The following is a 12,481-nucleotide window of genomic DNA, read 5'->3' on the forward strand; positions in this document are numbered from 1 at the left end:
TCCCTTTGCAGTTCTCTTGGGTCCTGCTGCAGGAAGGGCCTGTCTCCATCAGAGGTCCCGCTCCTCCAAGCCTGAGGGCCCCAGAGAAGGAGGGAAGGAGGGGCTGAGCCTCAGGACCCTCCCACCCTGGTGCCTAAGCAGGAAGAGGGTGGGGCCTGCACAAGAGTGGCCCTAGGACGTCACTCACCAATAAGGGGCTTTCCTGAAGCAAGGGCCCTATGAGCGGGAAATGGAACCCTGGCGCCAAGGACAAAGATTCCCAGGAGCCCGGTCGAGACAGGCCAACCGAGGAGGCTGCAGCTGGTGTCCACAGATCAGGTACCACTGCTCGCTGGCCCTGCTGGGCCCCTCTCTGCTGCCCCTCATTTCCTGGTGGCCCCTGATGTGCCTCTGCTCGGGGTCACTGCTTCACCAGGCCCAGCCATATTTCTGTCCCTCTCTGGGCACCTCTGCAGCACACACGCCCATCGCAGGACTTTGCCCTATTCTGGGGGTGGCCCCTGCTGCTTCTCAATTGGCCACTGTGCCCACCTGCCCCACCCTGGTCTCCCTCCCTTGCTGAGCCCCTCACAGTGAAAGTCATCGGCCTGGCTGTCCCCTGCCTTCCCTGTGCAGGGCTCCTGGCTTTATGTGTCATCAGGACATGCCTGTACTCCGTTGACAGTTAGAATTGAATGGATGGCTGACTGAAGCAGCTGGAAATTTTGTCCAAAGCACTTCCATGGATTTTCTGGAATATTTACACTGCTTCACACGCAAAGTCTTAGGAGGGGGTGGGGGAGAAGGGACTAGCTCTCAGAGGCAAGAAGATGAAGCATTTCTCCACAGACGGCTCCACTGTGAGCAGAAGAGTCAATGCAGAATGTCCCCCACATAGCCACGACCTCAGTGTCCACACGTCCCCTGTGGAACTATACAACTAACACGGAATTGGAGAAATGCTCATACTTTAAGATTAAGTAGATTAGGATTAAGTACGTGCATCCATAAGTGCACACACACTGCTGTAGGTGACATGAGGTGCCGGCCTGGCCAGCACAGGGGACCAGCTCCATCACTCACCAGCTCTGTGGTCTGGGCAGGTTACCCCACCTCTGGGGGTTGCATCCTGCAGGATTGGGGCAGGATCAGCTGAGCTCAGACACATGCGCACTCAGAACAGTAGCCTGTGCCCACTCGTGAATTCAGCTGTTGCTCTGATTAAAACAAAAACAAAAACAAAAACATGCATAGGTGAAAAGTCAGGAATGAATTGAACCACAACGTTAAAAGCTATTTTGGGGGGTGGAGGATTGTTTTCCTCTTTTCCGTTTTTCTAAAGTGTGTGCAGGCATACTGGAGGGTGGGGGGTGTCCCACTGAAAGGACCAGAGCTGGGGCCCGAGGTGGGAGAGGTGGGCTCCTCCCTGCTGCCCCGGGCTCGTCCTCTCCTCTTCCCTGTCCCCCGTGTCCCCACCTGGAAAGGCAGCGGACATTCTCAGGGCTGTGGAGGGTTGGGGGAGGTGCAGGTCCCAGCGGGGTGCAGGGAGCTGGGCTCAGAGGACAGCAGCCTGGAGGAACCGGGGAGCGCCCTCTGCATTTTCTCTTTTCTCTCTGGTGCCCCAGGAACCCAATGGAGGGGTTATACCGAGGAACATTCTATTTCCACTTCCGAAACCTTCGCTATGCCTCTGGCCGGAACACCGCCTTCCTATGCTACCGAGTGGAAGCAGTGGAGCACCGCTCGCCTGTCCTCATTGACAGGGGAGTCTTTGAAAACGAGGTACCAGCCTGACCAGTCACATCGCAGCCAGGCGCTAAGCCAGTTGAGATTGCACAAAATATCACATTAAGCAAAATGCCAGACGTGGGCTCCCCACTGTACGTTTTCTTCCCAGAACATTTCTTCAGTCCTTGGCCCTGATGTTGCCGCTTGACTGTTGCAGAATCTGACAGATGATGGTGCCCGACTTCTCACAAAAGGCCCTGCTTAGAGGCCACGGCCCTGAGTCTCTGAGTGGTTTTTTACCAAAATCTTGTAACTGCGCTCTGCATCTAGCAGTCTTCGAGGGAAGAGCCTCTGGGAAAGTTGGGGCGTCTTGTGCACCCCACACCTTATCTGGCCCTAGGACCCACAGGCTGGTCCTACCAGCCCCAGCCACAATCCTGGTTCTTCCTGGTCTAGGACACATTATCACACAGTGGTGAACACAGCCTGCTCAGAGGCCGTGGACAGGACTCCCTTGGGTGACCACTACAGCAGCTGTGGCCGGCCTCTGCAGCCACTAGAGCAGGCACCAGCCCCTGCAGCCCACGCCCACCCCTCGCCACCCCTGCAACGTCAACCCACACCTGCCGTCCTCCTCCGCCCAGGCTGGAGACTTTTCTGAATGTGTTGGGGGAGCCATTGCTGGGTGGGCAGGCGTGCTCCGTAGCAGGGCCACCCAACAAAATGTAATAGCAGTCGGACAAGTAATTTAAATTTTTCTAGACCCAGAGCTTACAAAGCTGACAGAAATTGGCAAAATTAATTTTAATAATTCATTGAGTCCAGTATACCTAACATTATTCCAACATATAAGTAACATAACATTCTTCACGAGAGAGTGTACGTTCTTTTCATTTGCATTGTGAGTCTTTGAAATGAGCTGTGTATTTTACACAGGCTGCACTGCAGGTCTCACTTCAGACGAGCCACATTTCAAATGCTCAGTATCCACGTGTGGCCAATGGCCCTCATGGGATAGTGCAGCTCTGTAGCCCTCCCCAGCAGACAGGAGGCCGGGAACCAGCCTGAGTCCTGAGGGCCTGGCCAGAGCAGGACTCGGAATGCTTGCTGAACGGGTGCCTGGGACAGTGGACATTAGAATAAATGTCCTGGAATGAGGGGGATGAGCACGACTTAAAAAAGAAGAGTAGGGAGCTTCTTAGTCCGTTCTGTGCAGAATTCCTAACACTGGGTAGCTCCCAGTAATCGGAAATGTATTGCCTCACAGTTCTGGAGGCTGCAAAGTCCAATATCAAGGTGCCGGCTCTGGTGAGGGCCTTCTTGCTGCATCATGACAGGGCTGAAGGCCAGGGGGTAAGAGGGGGCAGGAGGGGGCTGAACTTGCTCTTGTAGAACAGCATCAACCCCACCCAAGGGGAGGAGCTCTCATGGCCTAATCACCTCTTAAAGGTTCCACCTCTTAATACCATTCCAATGGCACTTCAATTTGATCATGAGTTTGGAGGGGACAAACATCCAAACCATGGCAGGAGGAAAGGAGAAAGGGATCATCAGTGAATAACAAGCCCTGGGGCGCCTGCCCCACCACCTGCTCCCCTCTCCCTGCACCTGCCCCACCACCTGCTCCCCTCTCCCTGCTCCTGCCCCACCGCCTGCTCCCCTCTCCCTGCACCTGTCCTGTGGCCTGCTCCCCTCTCCCTGCACCTGCCCCACTGCCTGCTCCCCTCTCCCTGCACCTGCCCCGCCACCTGCTCCCCTCTCCCTGCTCCTGCCCCACCGCCTGCTCCCCTCTCCCTGCACCTGTCCCGTGGCCTGCTCCCCTCTCCCTGCACCTGCCCCGCTGCCTGCTCCCTTCTCCCTGCACCTGCCCTGTTGCCTGCTCCCCACCCAAGAGCTTCCCTTTCCTTCTCCACTTCTCCCAGGTCTATCCCTGTCCTCCCCTCCATGCAGAATTGTGCTTCCTCTCTTGGTTCTTCAACAACGTGCTGTCCCGTGACAAGCACTACTTGGTCACCTGGTACATATCCTGGAGCCCATGCTGCGAGTGTGCAGGACAGGTGGCCGACTTCCTGGCCAGGCACAGAAACGTGAGGCTGACCATCTTCGCCGCCCGCCTCTACTACTTTTGGAAATCAGAATACAGGCAGGGGCTTCGCAGGCTGTGCTGGGAAGGGGCCCAGGTGGACGTCATGTCCTTCCAAGGTGAGAAGTGGGGGCGGCCTGCTGGGCTTCGGGAGGGGCCAGGGTGAGGGAGGGCAGGTGTGCGATGCCCGCAGGGTGAGGGCCCCAGGGCAGTCTCACAGGACGGAGCCAGCCCTGATCCCAACTGGCTGCCAGGAGACAGGTCCCAGGGAGGGCGAGCCCGGAGGTCAGGGAGCAGGGCCCGCTCAGCCCTGGCGGCTTCCTGCCTCTTCTATTTCAGAATTTCAAAGCTGCTGGGAAGAGTTTGTGGACAACCAGGGAATGCCCTTCAAGCCTTGGAAGAAACTGAGGACAAATTTTCACTTCCTGAACTCCATGCTGGGGGACGTTCTCAGGTGAGGGGCTTCCTGGGCCTCCTCACCTCCCCCTGTCATCTCCACTCGACCCCTCAGGCCGTCCCTCTGCTCTGACCAGCTCCCCTCCCTGCCTGGCCTCCTGCCTGCCCGGCCCTGGGCTGCTCCCCCTCACCGTCTCCTCCCTGCTTCCCTGGGCCCCTCCTGGAAAAGATCCCTTTCTCCCCACAGAGCCACCTCCATGCAGCCCAGCGTCTCCTCTGTCCAGTCTCAGAGCCCCCCTACCCTGGCTCCTGCCATCACGACATAGCAACCGAATCTGTGTTACACTGAACATAAACAGGCACGAAAACACATAAGCATGAAAACCAGAAGCTTTGAGAAATATCCTGCGAGGCAGCCTTGACTTATCAGCGAAGGCACCTCCTCTGTGAAAGTGACCCGTAGCTGCCAGGGCTGCCTTAATAAGCGCCCCAGACTAGGCGCCAGTCACCAGGGAGTGACTTCTCCTGGTTCTGGAGGCTGGATGTCCACGATCAGGGGCTCAGCAGGGTCGCTTCTCCTGAGGCCCCTCTTCCTGGCTTGCAGAGGGCCGCCCTCTCTCTGTGTCCTCACGTGGTCTCTCCTCTGTACGCACACGTCCCCCGTGTCTCTCTGTGTCCTAATTGCCTCTTGTCGTAGGACACCAGTCAGGTCGGGTCAGGACACACCATCGGCCTCACTTTAACTTGTCAGCCTTTAAAGTGCGTGTCTCCAAGTGCTCTCATCCCCTCAGGTACTGGGGTTAGGGCTTCCACACATGCATTGGGGGGACACAATTCAGCCCGTGACAGTGACCGAGGGTCTTTGTGGCCGAGCGTGGGTGGGGAGGGCAGCAGTCCTTGTTCTGTGGGTTGACCTCCTGGGTGACCCCTCACGTGACGCTGCCACCCCTTCCATCCCCCCCTGCTGCTCCTGGAGTCCCCAGCCTGTTACTCCTCTTCACCCCCAGCCCTCCCTCCTGCTGACCCTGCGTCCTGCTCCCAGCCCTCCCAGAGAAGCAGCTGGCGTGGGCTGCAGTCTGGGGAGGGTGCTGCAGGGGGAGTGGAAAGAACACGTCCAGTGGTCATGTTCACACTTAAGATTTTAGGAAATAACATGAGGCCGGAGACTGAGCTTTTCCAAAAAGCAGAATAGAACATAAGACGGACCCCCAAGGCCAGAATGCGACAGAGAAAAGGCAGTGCAGGCCTCGAGGTGAAGCAGCAGCGAACCCCTCGGTCCTGGACCTCAGTAGCCAACCGCATGGGAGTGTGGGGAGCAGGCGAGGAGCATGGAGAGCAGGGGAGAAGCACAGAGAGCAGGGGAGGAGCACGAAGAGCAGGAGAGGAGCACGAAGAGCAGGAGAGGAGCAAGGAGAGCAGGGGAGGAGCAAGGAGAGCAGGGGAGGAGCACAGAGAGCAGGGAAGAGCACATTGAGCACGAGAGGAGCACGGGGAGCAGGGGCGGAGCGTGGCGGGGGAGGAGCGCGGGGGGCGGGGGAGGAGTGTGGGGTGGTCTTAAGAGGAATCTCTGTCTTTGGGTTTCTCCCACCTTTGTTCACAGGACGTTGGAGAAAGACACATTCACTTACAACTTTATAAATGACCCTTTGGTCCCTGGGCGGCACCAGACCTACCTGTGCTACAAGGTGGACCTCCTGGATGGTGACACGTGTGTCCGATCTGGCTGCCTGCGTAACCAGGTGACCTTCCCGGCCCAATTGCATCCAGTCAGTGCCCTCCCCAGTCCAGGCACAGTCTCAGGTAGAGGCCCTCAGTGGCACATGTGTGTCCCATAGTCCCTGTCACCTCTGGTCCTTGCAGCTGCTGATGCTCTGTCCTGAAGTCAGATGGACACATGGGCTCAGGTGACTCTCCATGCTTGGTGGCTACAAGCCCACATCGGAAACTGGTCACATGCTCTAGGGCCTGGACCCACTACCCAGTGTCACCTCTGGTTCCAAGGTTCAGCCACTTACTTGCTTCTGTGTCCCTGAGGAGGAGTCAGGGGCAGAAGGAAAAGGCGACTACACAAGGACCAGGGAGTGTCAGGTATGCCCAAGGCCAAGGAAGTTCCTGGGGACTGTGCCCAGGACTCCCCTCCTGAAAACGACTCTCACAGAGAACATCTTTAGAACGGGTCAACTTGAGCATTAGGGCCTATGTGACATCACAGGGCAGGTGCCGCAGCACCTGCTCATGGGCGTATTCCTGGCAGAAGAGAGACAGAGGCAGGAGAGGCCGTCCTGAGATCCTGTCCTGGCCACGGTGGAGCCCACAAGAACGCCAGGGAACGGGCACCATGTCCAGATGTCAGGGTTGTCAGGCATTTGGGGAGGAGCAGGGACTGACCAGGCCAAGAGGCCCCAGAGCCCGAGGGACCTTCTTCCCTGGCCCTGCTCAGGACGGGCTCTGGCAGGAGAGGTTGAGTTCTGCTGGGCTCTGGTCCAGGGTGTGGGGCTGCTCTGGTCACTACTAGGAAATGGGCCTGGCAGGACACACCCACTGCCTTGGAGGGACTTGCAGGGTTGCTGGTCCGCACAACTGTCTCAGGGGCTACACCTTCCCCAGGGACGTCGCACGGCCCCTTCTCGGCTCTTCCTGGGTCAGCCATCACACCCCTCACCCTCTCCACACTCTCCCGTCAGCCTCCCTCTCTGCACTGGCATCTTAGACGGACCTGCTCCCAGCGCTGGTTGAAAATTCGTCACTCTGCAGTTTAGGGAAATCTCCATAATTCTATGAGTCACAACATGACAATCATCCCATGACCCAGGGACTTTCCCCCTCGGAGTGGATCCTGCCAGGGTTCCATCTGCCCATTCTTCTCGGCACAGGGAGCCCTTTGGGATGTGTCTGTATCACTCTGGGTCTGTGCACAGGGTGAAGCACAGGGTAGAAGCTTCTAGAAGTACTGGTACACAAGTCAGGATGGGTGGTAGGGGAATAGCTGGGTAGGGGGTAAATCCCCCCATGAAGGAGCACACCCAGGTCACTGGCATCAGTCCCCCGACCTTGGGCTGAGCTGGCCTCCCCGTCCCTCCTCCAGCTCGTCAGCTCCTCCCTGCAGACACCGCTTGGGGGAGGGTCCCGAAGGCACTTATATCTAGAGCAAAATTAGAGGTGGCTCAAAATTCAATAATCAGAGAAATCTTATTTGAAAGACATATTTAAAACTCCTAATGTAATGCACAAATTCCTTGGAGAACAAAACATGAGCATTTAAAATGAAGACACATGTAACAGTGCTGCGTGGAGTACATGGGAGCCGAGGCTGAGTAAAAAGCCATTACTCCTGATCTACCTGCATTTAAATGGTTGATATTTTGTTTATCTTAGAGTTTCGGCATTAATTTCGAATTGTTAATGATTGTGCTGAAAGTCATTTATCTTGATCGCCGCATGCGGTGCCCTCGAATTTTGTGCTGCAGGCCAGTGCCTCGCCAGCCTGTGCCTGCTCCTGCCCTCCCTCCCTGTCCCCAACAAATGACCTCACGCTTCTCTTTCTCTTTCTCCCAGGGTGGTTATGAACCTAGACTACGCCGCCATGCAGAGCTGTGCTTCCTGGACCTGCTGAATTCCTGGCATCTGGACCCTGCCCTGCGCTACAGAGTCACCTGGTTCATCTCCTGGAGTCCCTGCTGCTACTGTGCCCAGGAAGTGGCTGCATTTCTGGGTTGGAACAGCCACGTGCGCCTGCGCGTCTTCGCTGCCCGCATCTATGACTGGCTCCCAGGATATGAGCAAGGGCTGCACACACTGCAGGGGGCTGGGGCGCAGATCGGCATCATGAACTTCAAGGGTCAGAGTGGAACCCTTGGGGTGGACGGGGGTGCTGGGTAGAGACAGGACCCTGGGAAGTTGCGGGAAAGGGGTGCAGAGGATTAGCAGCCCTGGTGGAGAAGCCTTTGTTTGCTGCCTGCAGAGGCCATGGCTAGATCTGGGACCACACTTGTGGCTCTATTGGAAGAGACAGTCCAGGACAGAACATGGGGTCTCGGGGAGGGAGGGAGGGTGTTTGGAAGTGGAAGAAGGACTTGGGGGCTTCCAGAAAGAGGAGAACTGGGCTGGCTCAGCTTCCAATGGGAAGAAAGAGTTTGATGAGGAAGCCAAGTCCCTAGGGAGGAAAATAAAAAGCAGTGGACTGAAATTATGATGTGCAAGTCTGTCCCCAAGAGTCATAGACCCTGTTTTCTCTCCCTCTCCACAGCTGGAGGCTGACTCTCTCCCCTGTCCGGTTTCAGGGTTTAGGCACTGCTGGGACACCTTTGTGCACCACCAGGGAAGGCCCTTTCAGCCCTGGCCTGGGCTGCATGAACACAGGCGAGCCCTGTGGAGGAGGCTGCGGGACATTCTGCAGGTGAGGGCGTCCTGCTCTGGCTGGTCCCCGTCTGCCCTGCCCCCTCCTCTTCTCCAGGGGCCTTTCCTTCCCCTGTGCTCAGAGCCTCCTCGGGTCACCTGCTTCCTCCAGGGGAGTCCAGCTCCATCCCTCCCTTTCCCTCTCACTAAGTCCCTGTGCTCTCACCTCCTGTGTCCCTCCTTCCTCCGCCTGTCATGTGTCTGTCCCCAGACCTCTTGTCCTTGCTTCCAGCTGCCTCACTTCCTGCTCCCACTTTTGCCATTTCTTCCTAGAATCAGGAAAACTGCACGAGGGACTGCAGTACCTCTCAGGAAGGCTGAGATCTCTGCTGAGCAGCGCAGTGAAATCCCCTCTTTCAAGAAATGTAAACAGGCCTCTCGCCAGCATCTGCAGGTGCTTACAGAGACCAGCAAAGGCAATGAGGTCACGAGAAGTAGATTAATTTTAAAAATCAGAGTGGAACTACTATCTTTAAAATTTTTATTTTTATTGTAAATTGACACTATTTTTGTGGTACAGATTGACATTATGATTTATAAATATAATGTAGAATAATTAAATCAAGCTGGTTAACATATGCATCAACTCAAATACTTAACATTTTTTGTGTTGAGAATATTTGAAATTTACTGTCTTAGAAATTTGGAAATGTATAATACTCTGTTAGTAACTATATTCACCATGCTGTGCAATTGATCAAAGAAAACCTTTTCCACTGTCTTTAGGACATTTTGTACACTGTGACCAGCATCTCCCTGTTCCCTCCACACCCAGGCTCTGTAACCCCCGTTCTACTCTCTGCTTCTAGAGGTAGATTCCTTCAGATTCCAGATATAAGTGACAACATGTTGACCTTGTCCTTCAATTCTATGCACATTGTCACAAATGACAGAATGTCCGTCCTTTTCAAGGCTGGCTTGTGTTCTCTTGTGTTTATATAGCATATGTGCTGTATCCACTCATTAGCTCATGAACTTTTAGGTTGATTCCGTAACTTGGCCATTCTGAACAATGCTGCACGGAACACGGGAGTGCACGCATCCCTTTGACACGGTGGTTTTCAGTCTTTTGGGTAAATACCCAGAAGTGGGATTGCTAGATCATACAATAATTGTATTTTTACTTCTGTCAAAAGCCTCCATAATGTTTTCCACAATGACTGTACTAATTTACATTCCCACCAACAATGTGCAGGGTTCTTTTTTCTCCGCATCCTCACCAACACTTGTTTTATTTTTGTCTTTTTCATAATAGCTATTCTTACAGGTGTGAGATGACATCTCATTGTGGTTTTAATTTGCATTTTCCCAATGATAAGCAATGTTGAGCATTTTTTCATGCAAGCATACCTTGAAGATATTATGGGTTCAGTTCCAGACCACCACAGTAAAGCGAATATCACAATACAGTGAGTCACACAAGTTTTCTGGTTTTTTAGTACATATAAAAGTTACGTTCACCCTATACCACAGTCTATTAAGTGTGCAGTACCATTATGTCTAAAAACACAATGTGCATACCTTAGTCAAAAAATACTTTATTGCTAAAAATGCTAATGATCACTTGAGTTTTCAGCAAGTTGTAATCTTTTTGTTGGTGGAAGGTCTGGCCTCAGCGGTGATGGCTGCTGACTGATCAGGGTGGTTGTGGCTGAAGGTTGGAGTGGCCGTGGCAATTTTTTATAATAAAATGACAATGGAATTTTCCGCATATATCATCTTTTCCTTTCATGAAACATTTCTCTGTAGCATGCGATGTTGTTTCAAAGCGTTTTACCCACAGTAGAACTTCTTTCAAAATTGGAGTCAGTTCTGTCAAACCCTGTCATTGCTTTATTAACTAGGTTTATGTAATTCGTAAGTCCTTCATTGTCTTTTCAACAGTGTTCACAGTATCTTCACCAGGAGCAGATTCCATCTCAAGAAGCCACTTTCTTTGCTCATCCGTAAGAAGCAATTTCTCATCTGTTAAAGTTTTGTCATGAGATTGCAGCAACTCAGTCCCATCTTCAGGATCCACTTCTAATGCTCTTGCTGTTTTCACCACATTTGTAGTTCCTCCTTTTACTGAAGTCTTGAATCCCTCAAAGTCATCCATGAGGGTTGGAATCAGCATCTTCCAAAATCCTGTCAATGTTGATGTTTTGACCTCCTCCCATGAATCACAAATGTTCTTAGTGGCATCTAGAATGCTGGATCCTTTCCAGAAGGTTTTCAATCTACTTTGCCCAGATCCATGAGAGGAATCACTACCTACTGCAGCTGTAGCCTTATGTGTTTCATAAATAATAATACTTGTTAAAAATCAAAGTTACTGCTTGATCTGTGGGCTGCAGAATGGATGTTGTGTTAGCAGGAATGAAAACAACATTCATCTCCTCGTACATCTCTGTCAGAGCTCTTGGGTGACCGGGTGAATTGTCAATGAGCAGTGACATTTTGAAAGGAATCTTTTTTTCTGAGCACTAGGTCTCAACAGTGGGCTTAAAATGTTCGGTAAACCATGCCGTAAACAGATATGCTGTCGTGCAGGCTTTGTTTTGCATTTGTAAGTGTGCTGACAGAGCACAGGCAGAGTAGACTTAGCATCAATTTTAAGGGCCTAGGATTTGGGGAATGCTAAGTGAGCATTGGCTGCAACTTAAAGTCACCAGCTGCGTTAGCACCTAGCAAGAGTCAGCCTGTCCTCTGAAGCTTTGGAGCCAGGCATTGACTGCTCCTGTCTAGCTGTAAAAGTCCTAGATGGCATCTTTTTTCAATATAAAACGGTGTCATTCACATTGAAGCTCTGTGGCTGAGTGCAGCCCCGTCACACGTGAGCCGCTGTCTCAGCTGGATCCGCTGGGTCACTGGCTGCAGCCCCGCATCAGCACCTGCTGCTGCACCTCGCGCTCTGCTGGGACGGAGCCGGCTGCTTTTCTTAAACCTCGTGGACCCTCCTCCGCTAGCTTCAGACTTTTCTTCCGCAGCTTCCTCAGCCCGCTCAGCCTTCACACAATCGAAGAGTTCGGGCCTTGCTCTGAGTTGGGCTTTGGCTTAAGGGAATGTTGTGGCTGGTTTGCTCTTCTCTCCAGACCGCTACGGCTTTCTCCATCTCGGCCATGGGCTGTCTGGCTTTCTCATCACTCGTGTGTCCACTGCAGCAGCGCTTTCATTTCCCTCAGGAGCTTCTCCTTGCATTCACAACTTGGCGACCTGCTGGGTGCAGGCCCGAGCTTCCAGCCCACCTTGGCTTTCGAGACGCCTTCCTCCCTGGGCTTCTGCATCTCTGGCTTTGATTGCAAGTGAGAGACGCGCGACTCTTCCTTTCTCTTGAACACACAGAGGCCGTGGTAGGGCTACTAATTGTCCTTATTTTAATATTGTTGTGTCTCGGGGAATAGGGAGGCCTGAGGAGAGGGACAGCGATGGGGGACGGCTGATCAGGGGAGCAGTCAGAACACACGACACGTTTATCGATGCAGTTTGCCGTCATATACGGGTGTGGTTTGTGGCACCCCCAAACAATTGCCATCGTAACATCAAAGGTCACTGATCACAGATCAGCATAATACACATTGTGATGATGGGGAAAGTTTGAAATATTGTGAAAACTGCCAAAACCTGACACAGAGACACAGAATAAGCACACGCTGTCAGGAAAACAGCGCCGATAGACTTGCTCCGTGGAGGGATGCTACCCACCTTCAATGTGTAAAAACAGCATTGCTGAGACGATGACGGGAAACGCGACCAGGACCAGGCGAGGGGCCTGTACCGCTGCTGCCCAGGGCGCGTCTCCTGCTGAGAAACTTCTGCTCAGGTCCCCTGCCCGCTTTTGATTGGATTTTTTTGTTTTCTTGAGTTGTTTGACCTCCTTATATAGTTTGGATATTAAACCCTTAGTGGAAGTGTGACTTG

General features: G+C 53.3%; 1 protein-coding gene across 1 annotated transcript in view; it reads left to right on the forward strand.

The window, feature by feature from the left end:
* The first annotated feature begins 218 nt into the window (after positions 1–218).
* The window catches only part of APOBEC3B (apolipoprotein B mRNA editing enzyme catalytic subunit 3B), a 43,774-nt gene continuing 31,511 nt past the window's right edge, over positions 219–12,481 (forward strand). The window contains exons 1-9 of the mRNA XM_063115624.1: positions 219–318; positions 1,365–1,491; positions 1,605–1,761; positions 3,630–3,909; positions 4,130–4,244; positions 5,787–5,925; positions 6,188–6,274; positions 7,742–8,024; positions 8,467–8,601. Of these exons, the coding sequence (XP_062971694.1) occupies positions 219–318; positions 1,365–1,491; positions 1,605–1,761; positions 3,630–3,909; positions 4,130–4,244; positions 5,787–5,925; positions 6,188–6,274; positions 7,742–8,024; positions 8,467–8,601 (1,423 nt within the window). The remainder of the gene's footprint in view (positions 319–1,364; positions 1,492–1,604; positions 1,762–3,629; positions 3,910–4,129; positions 4,245–5,786; positions 5,926–6,187; positions 6,275–7,741; positions 8,025–8,466; positions 8,602–12,481) is intronic.

This window comes from Cynocephalus volans, chromosome 12 (genome assembly GCF_027409185.1).
Source record: "Cynocephalus volans isolate mCynVol1 chromosome 12, mCynVol1.pri, whole genome shotgun sequence".
NCBI classification, from domain to species: domain Eukaryota; kingdom Metazoa; phylum Chordata; class Mammalia; order Dermoptera; family Cynocephalidae; genus Cynocephalus; species Cynocephalus volans.